The sequence below is a fragment of the Melospiza melodia genome, chromosome 24, assembly GCF_035770615.1.
Source record: "Melospiza melodia melodia isolate bMelMel2 chromosome 24, bMelMel2.pri, whole genome shotgun sequence".
In the NCBI taxonomy this organism is placed as follows: Eukaryota; Metazoa; Chordata; class Aves; order Passeriformes; family Passerellidae; genus Melospiza; species Melospiza melodia.
In genome coordinates this window covers 10453393-10476085 of record NC_086217.1, presented here as the reverse complement: position 1 = coordinate 10476085, position 22693 = coordinate 10453393, and the positions used below count along the sequence as shown (strand labels likewise).

At 54.4% G+C, this 22693-nt stretch overlaps 1 protein-coding gene and 2 long non-coding RNA genes across 3 annotated transcripts; 1 reads left to right on the top strand and 2 right to left on the bottom strand.

The window, feature by feature from the left end:
- Positions 1 to 885, bottom strand: LOC134428726 (uncharacterized). Its single transcript, XR_010030445.1, has 2 exons — positions 804 to 885; positions 1 to 635 (listed from the first exon to the last, which is right to left on the bottom strand). It is a non-coding gene; the product is annotated as an uncharacterized LOC134428726 (long non-coding RNA).
- Positions 886 to 1091: 206 nt separating this feature from the next.
- WIPI1 (WD repeat domain, phosphoinositide interacting 1) lies at positions 1092 to 22040 on the top strand. Its single transcript, XM_063175671.1, has 13 exons — positions 1092 to 1183; positions 2894 to 2976; positions 4556 to 4725; positions 8349 to 8445; positions 12109 to 12206; positions 13198 to 13290; positions 13536 to 13606; positions 14280 to 14387; positions 14744 to 14908; positions 15026 to 15133; positions 16501 to 16622; positions 17325 to 17425; positions 21511 to 22040. Exons 1-13 carry the CDS (start codon positions 1113 to 1115, stop codon positions 21556 to 21558), a joined length of 1335 nt encoding a protein of 444 aa, XP_063031741.1. The 5' UTR covers positions 1092 to 1112; the 3' UTR covers positions 21559 to 22040.
- Positions 17767 to 20258, bottom strand: LOC134428745 (uncharacterized). The gene is made up of 3 exons (XR_010030449.1): positions 19721 to 20258; positions 18400 to 18522; positions 17767 to 18206 (listed from the first exon to the last, which is right to left on the bottom strand). It is a non-coding gene; the product is annotated as an uncharacterized LOC134428745 (long non-coding RNA).
- Positions 22041 to 22693: the final 653 nt, after the last annotated feature.

Here is a 22693-nt window from a genome sequence, read left to right as displayed (position 1 = left end):
TTTTCCAGTTCAAGTTTGGGTTTTATTAGAACTTCCCACTAGGCCCCTTGGAAAAGATTATGTTTTCCCCCCAAACATGATATCCTGAAAATTATTCCCCTGCAGCGTCACTTGTGTGTTTTGAGTCCTAGGGATGATGCACCATCCACCTCCCTCCAAAATGGTGTTTTGAAGATGTGTCTTTTCCTACTTCCTCCCCAAAATCAATCTGTCTTCACTGCTGCAGGCTTCCAGCTCCCTCACAAGGGAACATTACAGGCACTCCAGGTCCCCATGGAGCAGAGGGGGATTAATACAGGCAGATAAATGTGTCCACACGGACTCTGCCTCACAGGGATGGTATTGCATGGGGCTCCTTTTCCAAAAGTCCTGTGGTGCACACATCAAGTGATCCGGGCCCAATGACTTCAGCACTCACATGAGGATTACTCATCTAATTATGGGGTTTGCAGGCTCTGCCCCGGCAGAGTTTCTGTGCGCCGGTAATGTCATTGCACTGACTCCTGGAATGTCTATATCTGACTCGGAGCTTTGTTTTCCTTTGTGTTTTCCCCGGCAGATCTGACCCCCCACGGCAGCAGCGGTGTTAAGCACAGGAACGATGCACAAACGCCGTTAGCTTTAGGATAGCAATGCTGTAAAAAGACAAAAACAACTCTTCAAAGCACTCTTTAGCCAAGGAAGCGGAGAGGCGAACTGACTTGTTTTCCAGTCAGCGGTGCCACCATCACTTTTCCCCGCCCCATGCCCTCGCCCACGCCTTCCCTAGGGCCATCCCCGGCCCTCCAGCAGCCCCTTGTCACCGTGTCCCCCTCGCAGCCCCGCCGCAGCCGCGCTCCGCCAGATGCGCTCCAACATCTGTCCGCGCCCGTCTGATGCAACCACAACATCACCACGTGGCCACGCGCAGCTGTTCCGCGCCGCCAGCCAATGGCAGCCCGTTCCGCCACTCCGGGGGGCGGGCCCGCCCCGCCTGCTCCTCACCCCATAGGTCACTCCGCGCGTCCATCAGCTGCGAGCGAGCCAATGGGCGGCGGCACCGCCCGTGCGGCGGCGGAGCGGGGCCGGGGCGGGCGCGGGGGCCGCAGCGGCCGAGGCGCCGCGCCCGCTCCATGGAGGCCGCGGCCGAGGCCCCGGGGGCGCCCGCGGCGCTCAGCTGCTTCTCCTACAACCAGGACTGCACGTAAGCGGGGCGGCCGCCGCGGGGCGGGGGGGACGGCGGCCGGACCGCGCCGGGCGGGGTCGGTCCGGCCCCGCGGCCCGGAGCGGGGCGGGTGCCCATAGGGATGGCCCGGCGGAGCGCCCCCTTCACCGAGCGCTCACGGGCCGGGGCCCGGCGGAACCCCCCGTTCACCGCGCACTGACGGGCCGGGGTCGGGCTGCTCCAGCCCGGGGGAGCGGCCCCGGCCCCGCCGGCTCCCAGTGGAGGTGAATCGAGGGCTGTGGCCGGGCTTTGCCTCCCCCGCAGCCCGGGGAGCGCCCGGGGCCGGGCAGGGCGGCGGCGCTCCCCGGCTTTGTCTGTGCGGGCACGGGGAGGCGGCGGCGTTGCCCTGGGCCACCGGCACCCCCCGGAGGCTCCCGGTGAGCAGCGGTGCCAGAGCGCCGCCCCAGCTCGGGATAAATTACAGCCGCGCTCCCGTTTCTGAACCGTTCCCAGCCGGGACAGCAAATCCCGCCCGGAGCAGCGAGGCACACACGGATGTGGGAGCCCGGAGCCAGGATCGGCCCGGAGATAAGAATCAGAGATAGCGGCCTCACTCACACCTGGAAATGCCCTTTCCTTTGCAGCCCTGCTTTGCATTGGTGTGCCCGAACAAAGGGTGCTTTCAGGGATGTGGATGCGCTGCTGACGTGAACCTGCTGCTCGCTGTTCCCACTGCAAACGCTGTGCGTTGCTGTTACGCGCTGGCTGCTGGTTCAAGACTTAGATCTCGCTGCTTACTGCATCTGGAACTGGGCAGAAACAGCGCTTGGCAGGACTCTGCCCACCACCCTTAACAGTGAGAGCAGAGCTTCCCCAGCCAGGATAAACCTCTGTGTCAGTACAGGTGGATCAGCCCCCGGCTGAGGAAACAGCCCCTTCTGTGTCCCACAGCTCCTGTGTGCATCCTCCCAGGCAGATCTGGACCTGTTTGTTCCTCCAGCAGCCACAGAGAGGAGAGGATGAGTTTGCTCTCTCAGAGGGATGCTTGCCTTCTGTAGGCTGCAACAGGCTGAGATGGAGAGCTGCATTCCTCAGTTTGTTACTCTGTATTATTTAGGTTGGAATCTGAAGTTGTGCCTTCACAGAGCACTGTGCCAGGAACTATAATTTCCTCAATGTCAGGGTTTAACCCCAGCCATCTCCTCACTCAGTGAGGTGGAAAGAGAACCAAAAGGGTGAAAGTGAGAAAACTTACAGGCTGAGATAAAGACAGATTAATAATTAAAGCAAGAGCTACACATGCAAACAAAGCAGAACAAGGAATTCATTCCACACTTCCCATGGCAGGCAGGAGCTCAGCCATCCCCAGGACAGCAGGAAGGACAAAGGCCACCACTCCAAATGTCATTCTCTTCTTCCTCCTTCATCCCCTGAGCCTGACATGGGTGGCTTGGGGTGTCCCTGGGGTCAGCTGTCCTGGCTGTGTCCCTTCACAGCTCCTTGTGCCCTCACTGGAGGGGTGAGGAGCAGGAAAAGCCTTGACTGTGCAAGCACAGCTCAACAATAACAAAAACACCCCCAGGTTATCAACCCTGTGCTCAGCACAAACCCCAAACCCAGCCCTGTATGAGGTAATAAGGCAAAACATCCCCATCCCAGTCCAAACCAGTACACCATCCCTGCAGGGACTCTTGCTGCCACCTGGAGGGTTCCAGCTCTGAACCAGCAGGTTTTGCTTTGTCTCTGCAGCTCCCTGGCCATTGGAACCACAACTGGATACAGACTCTTCTCCTTAAGTTCTGTGGAGCAACTGGACCAGGTCCATGAAAGCAGTAAGTCTCCTGTTTCCCTGGGAGGAACATTGACCAGCAGCACCTTAAATCCACGAGAGTCCCTCACCTTTGTTAGAGCCCAGTTCTCTTCCACTGCTGCCACCCTGACAGCAGCAGTGTGTGCTGCAGCCCAGCACTCACAGCAGTTCCCCACTGGAATGTTTCAGGTACATGAGCAGCAGCCCACAGGCTTCCAGCACAGCTGCTGGAGAGCTCCCAGGCCTTTAATCCACTGTGGTATTTACAAGCAAGATGCTTTTAACAGGTTTTCCATGTGGAGAAGGTCACTCCCAGCAGGCCTGCAGCTCTTAGCTGTGCTCACAGCAGCATGTGGCACTCCCTGAGCAGCCCAAAACAAGGCTGGCCCCGTGGAGCAGGGACCCCAGGCTGCCTCAGCACTGAGGATAACACTTCCCAGCTGGGCCTGCTCATCACTGGGTATGTTCAGTGGCTGCAGGAGGAGCCTCAGCAATCACACACAGCTGCCTCATCTGGAGCAGGGTCCAGGCTCCTTCCCCAGAGCCAGGGAAAGGGAAACAGGTCCCTGTGATGGTGTTCTCAGGGGTCTGAGAATGAGGGAAGAAACAAGGATCTGACTCCATGTTTCAGAGGGCTGATTTATTATTTTATGATATATATTATATTAAAACTATACTAAAAGAAAAGAAGAAAGGATTTCATCAGAAGGCTGGCTAAGAATAGAAAAAGAAGGAATGATAGCAAAGGCTTGTTATCAGAAAGTCTGAGCCAGCTATGATTGGCCATTAATGGAAACAACAAACATGGGCCAATCCCAGATGCACCTGTTGCATCCCACAGCAGCAGATAATCAATGTTTACATTTTGTTCCTGAGGCCTCTCACCTTCTCAGGAGGAAAAACCTTAAGGAAAAGATTTTTCATAAAAGATGTCTGAGATAGGTCCCTGCTGGTGACACACTCACAGCTGTGGGGCAGCCTTTGCCCCTCCAGTGCAGCCCAGCCCACACTGAGCATCACTCAGGGCTGGCAGGCTGGAGATTGCAGCCCCTGGGGATTTGGGTGCAGGGCCACCATTGCCATTCTCCACACAGCAGGAGCCATCCCAAACACAGTCACTGCACTGTTTGATTCCCCAGGGAGGCACCAGACACCACACAGAGGAAATACCAAGCCACAGCCAGCTCCTGCCTTACCTCAGCACACCTCTCACACCCCCTGAGAACTCCCCTGACCAAAGGCAGGCAGCTCCTCCCTTTATATCCCCTTCCCAAGGATCTAGTGCAGCTGGGGGGCCTGGGGATTGGCTTCAGCTGGGCCCTGCCCAGGAGAGAGAGGCACAGCAGCCCTGTCAAAGAGAGCTGAGTATGATGTTCCAGTGGATATGTTCTCTGGTGCTCCATTTCTGCCTTCAGGGGAAGGCTTTTTAACCTCTTCCTACTCCCACCTAATTGCTTTGTGCCAGGCATGGGGAATTTTTCACCAAAATGATGTTGAACACCTTAGCACAGAGCTCCCAAGCCCATCCCCTCCTGAGCTGAGTGTTGTTGCTGCAGTTCTGCCCGGCTGAGGGCTCTGCCTTGCTCTCCCTGTGTGCCCAGATGAAATCCCAGATGTTTACATCGTGGAGCGTCTGTTCTCCAGCAGCCTTGTGGTCGTGGTCAGCCATGCCAAGCCACAGCAGATGAATGTGTACCACTTCAAGAAAGGGACAGAGATCTGCAACTACAGCTATTCCAGTAAAATCCTGTCCATCCGCCTGAACCGGCAGGTGAGAGGGGCTCCCACACTGTGCCCACTCTGGCTCTGTGCTGCCTTTGCTTTTCCAGCTGGGAGGGTTGTCAGTGGGATTTTAGGGGTGGATTTAGCCTGTGCTCTCCTCCCAGCCCCACATGAGAGGCTCTGGCAGGAGCTGCAGGGCTGTGCTGTCAGCTGCCCCCGCTGCTTCCTTCAGGAACATGAAGCCAAGGCCTTGGGTTGGTGGCAGTCACACAAAGGCTTTTTGTCATCTCCCTTCTTGCCTGTTCAGGACACAGCTCTGCCAAAAAAACACCTTTCCATGTTCCTCCCTCCCTTGGATTCCACATCCTGACTCCAGGCCCACCTCTGCCATCCTGGGTGCAAATGAGACCTTCAAAGTTGCTTACAAAAACCCAGGAGTAACTTATCTGTAACCCAGGAGTAACTTTTCCACACTTATCTGTGGATAAGGCAAAAAGCTGCTTTCCAAGTGCTGCCAGCAGCCTTGGTTTTGTTTTAAAGGCATAAAACCCACTCAGGCCACTTACAATGAGAGTTTTAGTGTGTTATTCTCTACAATGAGAGTTTTAGAGTGTTATTCTCTACAATGAGAGTTTTAGAGTGTTATTCTCTACAATGAGAGTTTTAGTGTGTTATTCTCTACAATGAGAGTTTTAGAGTGTTATTCTCTACAATGAGAGTTTTAGAGTGTTATTCTCTACAATGAGAGTTTTAGAGTGTTATTCTCTGATGTGAGACAGCCTTGTGCAGCCCTGAGCTCTTTTAGAGGATTTTAAGTGATCTTTTCCTTTTTGTCCATAATTATTTTCCAAGTATATGCCCTAAGAAGCAGAGGACACTTTACAATGAAGAAATAAGCAGTCTGGGTAATTGTATATAATCAGCCTCTCCTCAGTTAGCAACAGTGAGACCTGCAGTGAGCTCTCTGGGCTGAGCTTCCAGTAAAGCTGTCTTTGACCAGGAGTTCCTGCTCTACAATTAAATCTGTCCTAAATTGATTTTTTTCACTTCAGCTCACAGTGAAACTGGCAAAAGAGAGACTTCCTTTGAATTGCAGATAGCTGTGTGTGTATAAAAATAAACTGGGAGGTTCTGCTGAGCAGCTCTAGGAGATTGGTGTGAATAAAATACATTCAGGCTACTCCCCTTGTGCTGCCTGAAGGTGATGCACAGTCCCAGCCTTGAATCCACATTTCTTGGCTGCATTATAAGCTGGGTTCAAATTCCTGGGCTGAGCTCATCCTCTGGCTGTGCCACAGACACACCTGGAGGGATTTGGAGATATTACAGATGTTTAGAAATACAGAATCACATTTAGGTTGGAAAAGACCAATAAAACATCAAGTCCAACCATTCCCCAGCACTGCCAAGGCTAAACCCTGTTCTAAAATACCCCATCCACACATTTTTTAAATCCCTCCAGGGATGGTGACCCCACCACTGCCCTGAGCATGTTCAGTGCTTAATAACCCTTTTCACAAAGAATGTTTTCCTCAAATCCCATCTAAACCTTCCCAGTTTGGGTAGGTTGGAGAGGAATCGTTATTTCAGTGTACATTCAGGAGTTAAACTGGTGCCCACCAGGCTCTGCATGTGACACTTGAACTCTTGCCTGAGCTCCTGCAGGAAAGCTGCACTCCCCTGGAAGTTCACAGGAGGACAAATCCCAGCCAAGGCATTAACTCAGGGGAATGGTGACAAATTAACCAGGAGCAGGTCTCAAACAAAAGGTGCATGTTTCAATCTGTTCTCTCTGTGAAAAACTCCTCATTGTGCAAACAAGCAAACCCCTCTGTTGTTGTTGTGGGAATTCTTAGTTCCAAGCTCCATGATAACTAAACGTGTGGAGATAAATCCTGATTTGTCTCAGAGTGGGCAATCAGGCTGGGCTCTGGGACTGCTGGGAAGCTGCTGGGTTTTCATTCACTGCTGGAACCCTGCTGAGCTCTTTGGAGAGTTTTCAGGTGTTTATTTGGCCATTTCAGCCCCCAGACACAGCTCAGCTATCTGACCTGATCCATCCAAACTACAGAATGAGCTGGTGGGCACTGACATTTTGGACAATTAGCAATGCCTTGACCTCGTGTAGCAATCACAGCACCTTCCTGAGGCTCTGTCTGTGTGCACAGAGAGGATAAACCCCATCCCAGTGCCCCTCACACGGCCACAGGGCTGCATGGAGGCCAGCAGGGGTGAACCAGCCCTCTCCAGCTCCTGCTGAGCTTGTCCAGACCTCCTCTGCCTCTTCACATCCCAAACTTTCCTGGATTTTGTCCCTGTGGGTACCAGCATCTCTGGAAACATCTGGAAAGCTCCCTTTTTTCACCTGGACATCAAGAGCAGCCCGTTCTGGGAAAGCTCATGGTGGCTTTGCCCAAATCAGCTGTATAAATATTCCTCTGCTTGCAAGTGGATGGCTCTTACTGTAGAAAAGGCAAAGTCTTCCTGGAAATGCAAAATGGCTCTGACACAGCCGCAGATGCTGTGGTTAGCAGGAATAGAAGTGGGAAAGAGTTTGATCTGAGAGTAATGGTGGAGCAAGGCAGAGATTTTTAATGTGGGTGTTTGAAGTTAGTGACTAAGCTCCACATTTAGATGCTAAATAAGTGGCCTCATTTCTGAAGAGGTGGAGGCTTCCTGGACATGGATTTGGGTGCTCCAGCTTCAGGATGGATGGGGCCTGGCCTTAGGCTTTTATTGGGATGTTTGTAGTGCTTCTGGACTCTTGGCACCAAGGGAGGTGAAGCTGTGCACTTGCTGGACTCACAAAGCTCAGCCCTTCAGCCAGACCCAAAGCCTGGTCCCAAAAAAGCCTCTGTGGTGACACAAAGCTGAGTGGCCTCAGAGGTGGTGGCCCAGGGCTGAGGTCACAGCATCAGGCTTCCCTTTGCCTCTCTGCCCTGCCTCCTCCTGGCTGGCTGGATGCTCCTGCCAGGGTCAGCAGAAGAGGTACAAGCACCTGAACTTGGCAAATCCCAGCTCCTCAGCCAAGATGGTGCAAAGGTGACTGTCCCCAACAAATGTGCCTCAGCTCTGTGTTTGTGCAGTTCTGCAGGGCACAGAAAGCAGAGTTTTCAGTTCACAGAAAGCAGAGTTTTCCCTGCTGAGAAACATTGATGTGCTGGGCAGGTGCATTAGGTTTGGCAGCAGTGCAGACCCAGCAGCTCCATTTGTGTCCCAAACCAGGAAGCAGTCAGGGCGAAGGGCTGCACTCCCACCTGGAGGCACTGACAAGCAGGACTGCAGCCTCTCTTTTGTGATCAAAACGTAATTTGTGAAGAACTGCAGGGAAAAGTTGGGGTAGGGATGGATGGCAGTCAAGGCCTGAGGTGGGGTGTGACCCTGGTGGGTCCTTCTTGTCGCTGGGGGTGTGGAAGATGCAGAGGAACAGAGAAGTCATGGTGTTTTGTCTTCTCTCTAAAGCAAGACTGGATGCAAAAACTCTCAGAACAAGAGTTGTACAAACCCAGATGTGAGGAGATGGAGAAGCACAAGAGATCACATTGCTGTTCTGTTTCAGTGTGTGGGAAACTCCTGTTGGGTTTGTCTGGCAGCAAAGGTTTGGGTCTGGGAGTGTGGGAGCAGCAGCCAGAGGCACTGCTGGCTCTGTGCATGTCCCCTGTGTCCTTGCAGAGGCTGGTGGTGTGCCTGGAAGAGTCCATCTACATCCATAACATCAAGGACATGAAGCTTCTGAAGACTATTATGGATACACCTCCCAACACAACAGGTGAGCATGGCAGAACTGTGTGAAGGGGAGCTTTGGAGAGCCGCAGCTTTGTTGGAATTTAAACCAGCATTGTTAGAATTTAAGCCAGCCTGTGGCCTGTGCATGCTCCCCCAGCCCTGGGCAGTCAGAAATGCATGGAGCAGAGTGTGAAGGGACCCACAAGGATCACTGAATGCAACTCCTTGCCCTGCACAGCAGCATCTCAACATCCCAGAGCATTGTCCAGACTCTCCTTGAGCTCTGCCAGGCCTGGGCTGTGGCCCAGCTCTGTCCTGAGCAAAGCCCTGCCCTGTCTGGAGCAAACCCCTGCTCTGGCCAGAGCAGATGCATCAAAGGAGAGCCGAGATGGGCAGAAGGGTCTGAGTTCCCTTTGGGGCCAGCTGCCAAAGAGATCCCTGGGGACAGAGCACACAGCCAGGCCCAGCCCCAGTGCCTGCCAGGGAGTTCCCAGGAGCTGCCACCTGCTGTCACTGCAAAGCCCAGGGCAGGGCAGGGCAGGGCAGGTGGCTGCAGCACAGATCCTGTGGGTGTGGCACAGGGGGAATCCGGCTTTCCTGCTGCTGGCAGAGGCTATTTTCTATTTTTAGCAGCAGAGAGGGAAGCTTGGCTGGGTGCCCACAGTGCTGTGCTGTCCTGCAGCATCCTTTCATGGCTGGGTGCTTGGGAAGCTGCTGATGTGCTCACGCTTGGCCTCGGGGCTTTCAAGGGATGCTCTGCCAGCAGCTCCCCTGACCTACTTCAGGTCTCAGCAGATGGGCTCTCTGTGTGGATTAAGCATGCTGAATGCTGCAAATATAATTAAAGTTTAAAGCCTTCCTGAGAAGGCCCAGCAGCAGGGTGGGCAGGGATGCCCAGGCCTGGAGCTGTTCTGCAGAGGGGCTGGAGGATCAGCTCATGGTTTAAGAGCAGCAGGGCAGGACTGGGATGCTGCAGATCACAGGCTTCATATGGGCTTAGTGTTTTAAACCCCTTTTACTGCAGCAGCTGTCACTGAAATGAGCTCAGTGACAAGTGCAGTGTCCCTCTTGTGCCTGGGCCACCTGCTTTGGTCCCAAGCTTGACCCCAGTGATGGTGTGTCCAGTAGGTCAGGGCAGTCCAGCCTCAGTGCTCTTTGTGCAGCTTGTTTAGGAGTGGAAATCTGTGCTGGGGGGTTTAGGAGCACATGGGAAATGTGCCACCCTCCTGAAGTGAGTGCCCTGGGCATGGTGACAGCAGCACAGGCAGGACCAGGGTCTGCTGCAGCCACCCTGGCCAGTCACAGTGAGATCTCTGCCTGTTCCTGGCCAGCACCTGGCTCCTGATCCAGCCTCCTCCACGTAGGAGAGGAAAATGCCCACGGTGTCCAAGGCAGTTGTTTTTCGTGTGATTCACATCAAAACAGGGGCAGGATTTGAACCAAGGAGGTCACAGTGCTCGGGGTGACTTGTGTGCTGTGTGGGTACACCTTGGGAGTGACTGCAGCTTTGGAAACCACCTTGTGGCTCCCCCCAAGCCCTGGATGTGCCTGGACCTGCTGGCCTGAGGGCAGGGCCAGGCTCCCTGGGCACAGAGGCGTTTTCCCATGCCGCTTGAGGAAGCCACCTGTGACGTGGCACTCCCAGAGGTGCCATCTGAGCAGTGCCAGCCTGCCTGAGCCCACCACTGCAGCACCAACCCTCACCATGGCTGGGGGGCTGCTGCTGAGGGGAGAGCAGCGTCTTCAAAGGCTGCCCGTGGCCCCGTGATCCCAGTTCTTTGTGTGTCCCCGAGGTCAGCCCAGTACACTCACATCTGTGTTTTCCCCTGGCCTGGTTTTCCGGCGGCTCTGCCGGCCAGAGGAGCAGAGGGAGCGGGTGACTCACCCGGCTCAGAGCTCGCTTTGTTCAGCTCCAGCCTGCCCTGATCCTGTCTGAAAGGGCTCTGCTCATCTCCCTGGGCTGGGGGATCACCGTGCAGAGGGGGCAGGATGCTCATCACAGCCGCTGTCTCTGGGCCATCTTTGCCTTCCTCCCATCCCTCCCTCCTTAATTGCCTTTTAATTGCGTGCCTTTGCTGCTGCCGTGCGTGCTCCTCATGCTCCTCGTGCCTCTCCCGTGCGCCATTCCTGGATGATGTGCGCGCCTCTGGATGGATGGGGAGCGGATCCCTGGGGCCTCTGGCCGATCCTGCAGCTCCTGGCTGTGCTGAGCTCTCTTTGTTTGGTTATAAACAATGACCTAAAACGAGAGCTCCGGCCGATCCTTCCCCGCTGCTGCTGGGCGGGGGCCAGGGCCGTGTCCTGACACGGGGCTTGCACGGCACAGCACGGCACGTCCTGTCCCTTCTACGTGCTGTGTGTGGCTGTCCTGCTGCTGTGTGGCTGTCCTGCTGGCCCCTTCAGTCCCATCCCATCTACGTGCTGTGTGTGGCTGTCCCACTGCTGTGGCTGTCCTACGTGCTGTGTGTGGCTGTCCTGTCCTGCTGCTGTGTGGCTGTCCTGTGTGGCTGTCCTGTGTGGCTGTCCTGCTGGCCCCTTCTGTCCTGTCCCATTACATGCAGTGTGTGGCTGTCCTTCTGGCCCCTTCAGTCCCATCCCATCCCATCCCATCCCATCCCATCCCATCCCATCCCATCCCATCCCATCCCATCCCATCCCATCCCATCCCATCCCATCCCATCTACATGCAGTGTATGGCTGTCCTACTGGTTTGTGGCTGCTCTGCTGTCCCCTTCAATCCCATCCCATCTACGTGCAGTGTGTGACTGCCCTGCTGGCCCTTTCAGTCCCATCCCATCTACGTGCAGTGCGTGGCTGTCCTGCCTGCCCCTTTGGGGTGTCCCCACTGCCTTTAACCCTGCTGTTTCCTCCGCACGTGGGATTAGGTGGGATTCCCGCCACGGGTCAGGAAGCTCAGGTCGTGCTGGAGCATGGAGTTGGGTTTGGGGGGGCTGTGAGCACACGGATGTGGGGCAGGAAGCGAGTGAGGCACGTTTGGTGTGTGACAGGATTCACTGGGCTGCGGGACGAGAGGCAGGAAGAGATGCTCTTTTCCGAGGTCACCTGGGGGACAGCGGATGGATGTACCCACACTCACGTATCCATCTGTCCCTGTCTCATCCTGCAATTCTTGCCCACTTTGAAAGGAGCATTTGGGAACCTTTGTGCTCGTGTTGGCACAAAACCACATGGTTCTTATGGGGAAGGATTCCCCCTGTGCTTGAGATTTCGCTGTGTTCAAGTTCCTTGTCGTCCGGAAACTCCCTGCACGGCTGGCGCATTTCCTTTGTCTTTCTCTGCTTCCCTTTTCCATTCGGAGCAGAAGGAAATGGCACTGCCTTCAGCCAGGCTGCACCCACTCTGTGCTGCTCCTCTGAGCTTCCAGCCCAGCGCCTACACTCTGTGCACAGCTGGACGTGTCCAGATGTGGCTGGACAGGAGTGCTGTGAGCCCTCAGACCCACATGTGCTGTTTCGTGCACCTTCTCCGGGGCGTTAGTGCTGAAGAGCCGGGTGTGGGTTGCCGTGCCCGGGCAGGGTGGCAGGGCACAGCCGCCGTTCTGTCCCGTACCAGCAGATGTCCCCACGGCCGAGCTGTTCCCAGCGCGGGCCCGAGCGGTGCCAGGAGCCCGAGCCCGAACCCCCGGCGTGCCCCGTGCTGAGCTCCCCCGGCCACAGCCTCAGCCGTGTCCCTGTCCCCCTGCCAGGTCTGTGTGCTCTCTCCATCAACCACGCCAACTCCTACTTGGCTTATCCCGGCAGCGCGACCAGCGGGGAGATCGCGCTTTACGACGGAAATACTTTGGTAAGTGCGAGGCTCAGCCTTTGGATACCGGCAGGGGCTGAAAACAAACAGAGCCACAGCAAAGCCAACGGGGCCCTTGGGAAGGATGAATAAATCCACTGCACCGAGCTGGAGTGCGAGGGAATTGCCTGGCAGGCACATCTGGACAGATCCCCCTTGCTCGGAGCTGACAGCTCTGGGATCAGGACGTGCATGTCCCAGCACAGGATATTCAGGGAAACGTGACCCACTGCCCTGCAGCCCCAGGGCCACTGCCAGGCTCACGCTGGGGTTGCTGTGGGAGCGTCAGCAGCAGATCCCCGGGGAATGATGTGGCCGGCGTGGGTCAGGGGGGTTGGAGCTGCTCCAGGCACGGCACAGGACCTGGAGCAGCTTTGCCTCACCGTGAGCTGGAAGGGATGCCTGACCCAAAGTCACAGAGAGGGCAGAGTGTCCAAAGTCCCCTTAGGAAATCTGTCCCTGGCTGGATGCAGGGTCATGATTATCTGCTGTTTATGCCAAGGCTTTGAGTTACATAAGGCTGGTGGCTCCGTGCGTGCAGCCAGAGCTGAGGATCTGCAGCAGGGGAGGAGCAGAGCACAGGGAAATGCTGCTGCTCCAGGAGGTGCTGCAAGGGCTGGGGCTCCCTGCAGGTACCAGGGTGGTGCCACTGCAGCAGGAATTGCAGGGAAGGGCCAGGCTTTGGAGAGGGTGCTGAGCCCTGGAGAGGCGGGGAGCTGAGGTTCTCTGCCCCTGGGGTGAGTGTCCTGTAATCACAACGGCCATAACAGCAGAGGAATGAGCTCAAGGCAGGGCAGAGGTGAAGTGCTGAGGATGTTGAAGGGATCCCGTCAGCACACGATGATCCTGTGAATCCATATCAGCAGGTGTGGGTAGCTGCAGGGCAGGAACGCCCTGCCCTCACACAGTCCAAGGCCCAGCGTGTCCCTCTGCCCACACAGTCCAAGGAGCAGTGTGTGCCTTTGCTCTCACGTTCCCTTGTGCCCTACAGAAAACAGCCTGCACCATTCCTGCCCACGAGGGGCCTCTGGCTGCTCTCACCTTCAACTCCACCGGCTCCAAGCTGGCCAGTGCTTCTGAAAAAGTGAGTGAGTGTGCCTGAAAGTACCCTCCCTCTGCCCAGGGCTGCATCAGCACCCCTGAGCTGCCCCTTCTTAATCACAGCCAGCACAGAAGGGCCGCTGACTGGTCAGTGTGTGGGATCAGATTGAGCCCAGCTGGCAAACAGGAGGAGCCTCTGCACATCCTGAGTTTCCTGGGTGTGTCAGGGAAAGGGCTTGGGTTCCTTGGCCTGCTCCTACGTGGTATTTCCATTTGCATTTTTTGCAGGGCACAGTCATTCGTGTATTTTCCATTCCTGGGGGGCAAAAACTCTATGAATTCCGGCGAGGGATGAAAAGGTCAGTTCATTCTTCTGCAGTGACAAGTACACAGAGGCTCCCGGAGCCAGAGTGTAAACACAGGGACACAGGGCAGCGTCAGATCCTGGTGGCTTTGGCATCTTTTGCAGAAGGAAAACAAGAGCAAACGTATCAGCTGGAAATGTCACTGTGCCAGGCTGTGCCCAGCTCATTGATTCCTTGCAGTGTGTCACAGAACAGGGTGAGGGCAGGGAACAGACATGGGATCACTCCATTTACTCCGTCCTTTCTTTTTTCTTACGTGAAATAATGAACTCCCTAAAATTGTCAGAGGTCTCATTCCTGCTGGACCTGTGCAGGAGATGCTGTTTGTGTCCCACTGTTCAGCACTTTGGCCATCCTCCCTGGTCTCTGCAGCACCAGAAGCTGCAGTGAGGCTGGCACAGATGTTCCCTCCACAGGCAGCTCTGTGAGCAAGGACATTTCCACCTCTCTGGCTGTTTGTCACTAGCTGGAGGCTACCCCCAGCCCTGCTGAGCGAAGGGATTAGGGAATGGCTCACCAGTGAGCCCACAGGCTCAGCAGCAGCTGTGCAGGGTGATCCTCACCATGGATGGGTCTCCTTTGTGCCCATGGACTCCTCTGTGAGGCAAAGCCAGCAGTTCCCCTTGAGTGGGTGGCTGTGGGAGTGACAGTGCTCTCGTTGCTCTAGGTATGTGAACATCAGCTCCCTGGTGTTCAGCATGGATTCCCAGTTCCTCTGTGCTTCCAGCAACACTGAAACCGTGCACATCTTCAAACTGGAGCATCTCACAGACAGGTGAGGGCTTAGCCTGGCTTAGCATGCCTGCCCCAGGGCTGGGTCTGCTTCAGAGCTCTGTGTTTACACAGCTGCTGTCCACGTCCTCACCATGTACTCTCCATGAGCAATTCCAGGTGCACAGTGTCCTTGTGTCCCCAGGGACTCACTCTTTGGAAAGCCACACACTGCACCCCTGCTGGGCAGGGCTCTCTGGCTTTATTAGGTGCTGCTGTCCCCTATGATCTCCAGCCAGGCTGGTGCACAGTGTGAAGGTGCTCCAGAAAACCCTTCACCCGTGTGAGATCAGGCCTGTTCCTGACATTCTGTCCCACTGGCCATGCTAACCCCACTGACCCTGCTTTGTGACCCCTCAGCCGGCCAGAGGAGCCTCCAACGTGGAGTGGTTACATGGGGAAGATGTTCCAGGCTGCCACCAACTACCTCCCTGCGCAGGTGTCCGGCATGATGAGCCAGGACCGGGCCTTTGCCACCGTCCGGCTGAACATCTCCGGGCAGAGGAACATCTGTGCCCTGTCCACGTACGTGCCGAGCCTGCTGAGCCCTGGCCAGCCCAGCCTGGCCTCGTCCCCTGTGCTGTGGGTGCTGCTGTGTCTGTGTGGGGGAGGATTTTGGCCTCAGGATGCTTTTCCCAGCAGGATTCAGAAGCTGCCTCGGCTGCTGGTGACGACGTCGGATGGACACCTCTACATCTATAACCTGGACCCCCAGGATGGAGGGGAGTGTGTCCTCATTAAAAATCACAGGTAACTCTGATTCCACTCACACCTCATACAGAAGCTGATATTTTAAGACATGAAGGGAAATCTCACCTGGCAGCACAAAATGGAGTTGTAGCAGCAAGAAAGTTATAATGAGTTTGTGATTGGAGCTCCCTGACCTGACAGGCGTGGCTGGGAAGCACAGCAGACAGGGCTTCTTGCAGGAGAAACCTGAGACATCTCAGATGCCATGGCAGCTCTGGGACATCCCAGCAGGGCTGTGCTTTAGGAGATGCCCCAGCAGCAGAGCTCTGACCATTGTGGTGGCAGGAGAGCAGAGCACCTTCTCCAGCTTGGAGTGGGTGCTGGAGAGCTGACTGGGGGTGGGATGGTGTGGAGTGACACTGTGAGCTTCTGTGAACAAAGCCCAGTGCCAAAGCACAGGAATTTCTTCGTGGAAGGGGTTGTTAAGCACTGGAAGGGGCTGCCCAGGCAGGTGGTGGGGAGCCCCAGAGCACTGAGGGCCACATCCAGTCGTTCACTGAACAGCTCACCATTCCTGGAATCGTTCAAGGAGTGACTGGATGTGGCCCTCAGTGCCCTGCTCTGGTGACAGGCTGGTGGTGATCAGCCACAGGTTGGGCTCAGTGATCTCAGAGGTCTTTTCCAACCTAAATCACTCTGGGATTCTGTGCAAACAGAGCCTCCCCCGCCGCTCTCCAGGCCATATGCAAATCCCATTAAGCACAGAACCCCCCCCCGCACACATCTGGGCTGCTTGGCTCCAGATGTGAAGCCTTTGGGGTGGGGTGAGATGTAACATGTGCTCCAGGCCGGGAGGTGGCTGCCAGCCAGGAAAGTGCCAGCAGCTTTTGGAAAAGCCACAAAACAAAAGCACTTCAAAGCTGCGCTGTCCAGCGCGCGCCGCCCGCAGCCCCGGCCTCGTCATGTGGGCTCCTCTGAGCAGCAGAGGGCTGAAAAGGGCCCTTGGGTCATGAGTTACATTACATCATACGATATCTCTGCTCAAACTCCGTCCTAAACTAGCCAGGGCTGCTTTTCCCATCTAGTCTGCTCCTGTTGGAAGCCCTTTGGAGCCCCCTCTGTGATTAGAAACACTGTTTGCCTTTGTAACCTAAAGCTTTTGTGGTCAGTCTGTTCCCTTCTGTTCCCATGCCAGCATTGTCCTCCAGCTGAAGTGGTGCTTCCCCTATCTCCTTCTTCACCCCCTGCTTTCCTTGTGGAGCACAATGCTCCCCTGTCCACAGCACTGCTGGGGCTGCTGCATGCAGTGATGGGGATGGGTGATGTGCTTCAAGATGTGGATGCATGGGCTTGTCTTAGCTGGAGCTGGGGAGGGACAGCCAGGATCAGAACTAACTCTTCTCCTCTCTCTTGATCTGTACAATTAGTCTGCTTGGCTCAGGAAAGATGGAGGAGAACAAAGAAAACGACCTTCAGCCTCCAGTACCTCAATCTTATGCAGCAACCGTAGCCAGACAAAGTACAGTGCCTTCAACTTCGACCATGCCAGGTGAGCACCACATGTGCCCTTCCTCAGGCAGAAGCCACAAAACCACCTGGGGCAAAGTGGGAAGTGTCCCACATTCCAAGGGCTCATCCAGGATCAGCACGGGTGCACTGCCCTCTGGGGCAGCAGGACTTTGGAGCTCACTGGGTTCATCCTCTGCCACAAAAACAGGGCACGAGTTTTCTGCTCTGCTTCCTGTGCCAGCTCTGCTCCCAGGGCTGAGCAGGAACCACTCTTTGGCAGACAGCAGCTGCTGCCAGGTGGTTTCCAGGGGTTGTGACCATGGGTGTAGGAGTCAGGGCTCACTGGTTTTGTGTCAGTCACTGACAGTCAGTCACTGTTTTTGTGGTGAGATTGCCACAGAGTCTCTGAAGCTGGTACACCTTGCACTAAACTGCTGCAGGAAAAGACTGAGTGATGGTGACTGTCTCATTATATTCTCAAATGTAAGGTCCACATCCAAATGCAGATCTTACTCTGAAATTGGTGCTTGGGTTCATGGCAGGAGGAGGAAAGCTGCTGCCATAGGAGCTGGCCATGTAGTTCATCCATAACCCATACTGTCCATGGAAACACCTTCCTCTTCCCCAGTCCCTGAAGGCAGAGGAAGCAGCTCAGTGCTGCAGAGGTGGTGACAGTGTGTGCTGCTGTGTGCAGCCTCCCCCTCCCTTCCTGCAGTAACCCTTGGTGTTTTCCCCTGGCCAGGTTACTCGGAGGACGGCGGAGCCCTGCGGGGCGAGGTGATCCCAGAGCACGAGTTTGCAACTGGACCAGTCTGTCTGGATGATGAGAATGAGTTTCCTCCTGTGAGCATTCGGGACCCCTAAACCCGCAGTGCAGCCCTCATGCTGAGAAGGAAGTAGTAACCTCTCCCAGAAGAGATTCCATGGCCCCTTCCTTGTCCCAGCTCACTGGGAAAACTAAAATAACTGGATGGGTTCTAGGGACAGTGCCAGGAAAGTGACACCCCACTAAACAGCAGCTGGGGATGGGGCAGAAATGATCAAACCTAAGTAGAGATAGATCCGAACAAACCTGCTGAATGGTGTTCAGATCCAGACTTAACCTTTGTGCCTTGAGCAGATTTCTAATATTACCAGGGATAGTTTTAATTGGAACAATTTAGAAATAAAAACATAATACCCTGTTGCATTTTCAGTCAGTTGTGTTAGTTCATGGAATGCAACTGGAACATACCTGAACCTCACCAGTCTCTTCATTTCCAAGGTAACTGAGAAGGAAACTCCTTTTCCAAGTACAAACATGAAAGGAATAACAGAGTTTTAAACCATTTTATGATTTTTATGTGGCACTTTCTCAGTTACCATTGGAAGGAGCTAGTGGATTTTTCAATCTGACTTCAGCCTGGCAGTGTCTTTCTGGCTCCTTTTCCTATTCCACACTCATTAATTAAGTATCTAACCCCTAATTGGACAAATGTTGCTCTGTGCTGTGGTCTGGTTGTAATCAGCGGTGTCTTCATAGCAGTAATGCAGCAGAATACTGTAATGGATTTCAGGTTGCAGCCTTGGCAGGCTTCTGGAATTCCTTACTTCATTTTTACATATCCTGCTGCTGGAGTTTTGCCTGAAAAGGAGGAAGTACAAACCTTATTCCAGGATTCATTCCATGTGCTGAGCTGACCTCTGTGAGGCACCTTCCTCTAAGCTGAGGCAAAGTGTTACTTAGATAAAAGGAGCCTGGCTCATGACTCCCTTTGAGCCAGCACCACCTAAACCCAGCTCAACTCACACAGCCCTCAGATTATTTCTTTCCTTACCTGCACCATTCCCTGCTGCAAACGGGGAGCAGGAATTTCCCACTTGTCCAACTCCATTACTCAAGAAGGATATTTCAAATGTCTCCCTCGCTGTGCCCACAGAGAAGGTGATGGCCCAGGCCCCTGGAAGAAGCAGCAGGGACAGAGAGAAATCCTTTGTTTCCTTCTGCTAAACCTGCTCTTGAACTCATGGTTTGGGGACAAGCAAATGCCAGCAGGCAGGGATCACGCTGCTCCTGAATGAGGCTTCCTGCTGGGGCTGTGCTGGATGAAAGCAGCCCCAAACCCCTGCTGCAGCACAGCAGGTGCTTTGTGAAATGAACTTTGATCCCTCCAAATCCTGTCATTAACCTGACAGAGCAGTGACATGTGTATTGTTAGGGAGGAGGAGGAGGTGTGGGAAGGGAAGGTGCTTTCCAAAAATACTCCCTGATAACGGTGCCTGAGCAAATGGAGCTTCCAGATAAAGCCCCCGCTCCTGCTTTGGGGTTTGCCCTCGCAGTGGGAGCACTCAGGATGTTTGGATGCTCTGGATTTCACTGAACTTGGCTGTTTTCTCAGCACTTGAGATCTCCAGTCTCAGTCAAGGGGGTTTCAGGCCTCGGTCACTCCTGTGCAGAGGAGGAGGGGGAGAAAAACCTGACCTTATCCAACAAAAATGTTTTGACAGCGTTCAGCTTTGCGGAAACATGGGAAGGGTTTTGTTTGTTTTCCAGTGTGCAACAAAAAGACTTTTCAAAACCTCAAAACTTGTGACAAAATGGAATATTCACCCGCAGCCCACGGTATGGCTTTGAACTCAGACATGGTTCTGGAGAAACAGCAGTGCTCAAACCCCACAGTTTCTCCCCGTTTTGAAACCTCTTGTCTTCCCTTGACCTCAAGCAAGACTTCAGAGGCTCTGCTGTTAAAGACTGAGGAAAACCAGCTTCAGCCTGACATAAAATCTGTCAAACACTGCCTGTTCATTAAGTGGAAGGAGGGACACATCAGAGAGGAGATGAGGAGCCCAAGGAGGACTCGTAAAAAGTGGCCTCACTAGAGGGGACGTGGATGTTGCTGCTGCTGGTGCCAGGATTGCAGAAGGAGGTTAAACCAGTTCAGTGACAATCCCTGCATGGTTGGGGTGGATTAAGCACTCCCAAGTCACTGCTGATGCTGGGCAGGAAGGACCCAGGTGTTGCTGAGGGGGACAGGGGGCTGGAGCCATGGGTGCTGTGCTGGATGTGCGGGGAGGAGGCTGCAGAGATTTTACAGGGTAGGAAAAGCAAAACCAGCCCTGGCTGCAAAACTTTGGCGATTTGAGCTGTTTCCTGCTCACCTGCCTGAGCAGCCACCCCTGTTCTGTGGGTGTAGCAGGCAGTGAGGTTTCCAGTGGTGCAGGGAGATGCTGGCGTGTGTTTTGGGCCAGGCAGGGCACTGCAGTGAGGTTTGGCAAAAGAAATCCTACAGGATTCTGCAAGCAGCTGGGGAGTGCAGCCAGGAGATCTGCCCAGAACTCCTGGGGTTCAGTAGGAAGGATGGTTTCTTCCAGCAGGTTGGTCAGTGCTTTCCAGACAGAGGTGATCCATCCTGCATTTGCCTGCAGGGCCCAGAGGTGAAGCTTTTATCAGGAGAGCCATTTCATTAAGTCAAGTGAGACAGCAATCAGCTCTTCAAAGGCAGCTCCCCCTCACTGACACTCCATCGCTGTTAAAAGCCATCACTTTCCCATCAGTTTTTGGCTGCTCCAGAACAGTTTGGGCACTTTCCTGTGCTGCCAAAGATTGCTGCTGCCTGTTGGAGGGCAAAAATCTACAACAGGGCAGAAATCAGTGCCCTGTCATGGGGTCCCCACACCCCTCTGCTGCTCCAGACCACAGATCGTGATACAACCAGGCTGCAGATACATCTCTGGCTCTGTGGAAGCAGTATTGGCCCAGATTCCTCCTGGCTCTTTGCTGCATGGTGTTTCCCTCATTCTGTTGCATGGATATGGACACTTAATTATTTTAAGTGATTATTTTTTAACAGCTGGCTGGTAGCAGAGGAAAGGCCACAGACTTTGCACTGAGGCTCTGCTTGTGATTATGTGTCACAGGGCATGAGGGAGCTTGGCAGAGCCTGGCTCCTGCCCTTGTAGCTCAGAGTGGCATTTTGGGCAGCTGGGCCTTGCAGGATTAAGCCCAGCTTATCAGTACATTATCTGAGGTCCCCTGGGAGTTGTGCCATCCAGTGTCAATGCCTGTGCCTGGAAACCTGGCCAGTGATGGTCCTGCAGCTGGTGGAGAGGCAGACCTGGGAGGAGGAGCTGGCAGAGGAGAGCCTGTGCAGCAGGAGCTGTGGGTTCACATCCCTTCCAGAGACCTGCAGCAGGAGCTGTGGGTTCACATCCCTTCCATGTCTGTGAGCTTGTGGGGTTCACATCCCTTCCAGAGAGCCTGTGCAGCAGGAGCTGTGGGTTCACATCCCTTCCAGAGAGCCTGTGCAGCAGGATTGTGGGGTTCTCATCCCTTCCAGGTCATGTCTGGCAGGGCTGGAGCTGGGACAGGTCTGTGCCAGGGCTGTCCGTGCCCCATCAGAAGCAGGGGCACATTTCACCAGGATCTCTGTGGCAGGAGTAGCTGATGGAGGTGAATCAGGATCTGCTGCTGCCTCTTCTTCTCTGCTCCTGCTTTACTCTTCCACTCAGAGGCTTTGCTGGTGTTTAGGCTGAGCTTTCCCTCCCCTAATCCTGTCTGACATGTTGGAGTTGAACTCTGGGATCCATCCAGAGACCCCAGAGCAATGCAGGGCTGCCCAGCACAAACCTTTCCCTCCAGCCACACCAGAGCTGAGCTTTTTGGGATCACTTAGTGAGGCAAATGCACTCCCCAAAGCCTGGCTCTGCTGAGCCCAGCGCCAGCCAGAGGCCAGACCCCCTTATCACTGATCCAGATGGTTCCTGTTCCCAGGACTGTCAATTTGGGGAGGGGGAGAGCAAATAAATAAACCTCTCCCCAATGTGCCTTTGGATGGAAAGTAAAACACTGCGGGACATCCCTCCCCCTGCTCCTCCCATGTGCGTAAAAGCAACTGGAAAAGCTCCCTGGTGCTGGGAAAAGTAAGGCCCTTGTGTTTTGATTTTGGTAGATAATCCTGTGCCGTGGAGGTCAGCCGGGCAAGGCCAAGAGGTCGTGAGGAGAAGCAAAACAGCCACGCTTGGGACAGCTGCTGGAAAAGCCAGGAGTTTCCAAGAACAGATCTGTGAGTCCCCGAGATGAGAAAAAAATATATAGAAATTAAGGTTGGGCCAGGCTTTTTGCTCTGTGTAAGTGAACACCTGGCCCTGTTAGCCCCTGTTTTAATTTGTGTCTGGGTGGGGTGTCAATGTACTGTATGCACATGGCTCTATTTAACAAACTCTATGTTAGAACCACAGTGTAAATGCTAATTTAATCAGATTTGTATGTAACCAGAATTTTATATACCCATTTGTCCCTTTTCTAATTTATGCTGTTTTATGTGTATAAATGTACTTATAGGAAGAGATATTAAACTTATGTCTTTGTACAGTATATACAGACTATTTTAACCCAGGCAAAGTATTTTTGCAGTGATATTAGAGAAGATGCCATTTGCTATGTTGAAAGACAGAATAAAGTCACAGTCTGTCCCTGGCAGCTCCTGCTGTTCTTTTTGGGGCCCTAAAGGTGTCAGTCTGGATTAAGTTTGGGGAGTGGGAGGGGTGTTGGGGGCTGGGGTGAGGGCAGCACACCTGGGTGAGTCCACACAAGTCCTCTTGGTGCCAAAGAAAGATCTGGGTGTGTAAATCAGAATCCAGAATGGTTTCAGAACACCCTCACTCAGCTGCTGAGAAATCCCAGTGGTTTCTCAGGTTTCAGTTGCACCTTCATCTCTGCCTTTGCAGCTCCCCAGGCCTTTGCACCTGCCCAGGAATGGCCCCACAGGAGCTGTTCCACTCCATCTGTGCCTGCACTGGGATGGGCAGCAGCTCCTCTGCCTGGAGCCCTGATCTGCTGGGAGACCCCAGAGCAGGAACCCTGACTTCCCAAAACCCCCCAAACCCCCCAGTTGCGCCCCTCTCTTTGCTGAGAGCTGCTGGGGACAGCCCCAGTTCCCTCCCAAACCCTTGGATGTCCCAGCACAGTCCTGAGCTCCCCCCTGGCAGCACAAGCTGAGCATCCTTCCCACATGGATGGCAGCCCCCAAGGACAGCCCAGGACCCCCTTCCTTCCCTCCAGAGCCAGCTGGGTCCTGCCATGAGCCCTCTGAAGAACCCCAGCGGGCAGCTGAGGGGCAGCTGCTCCCTTCC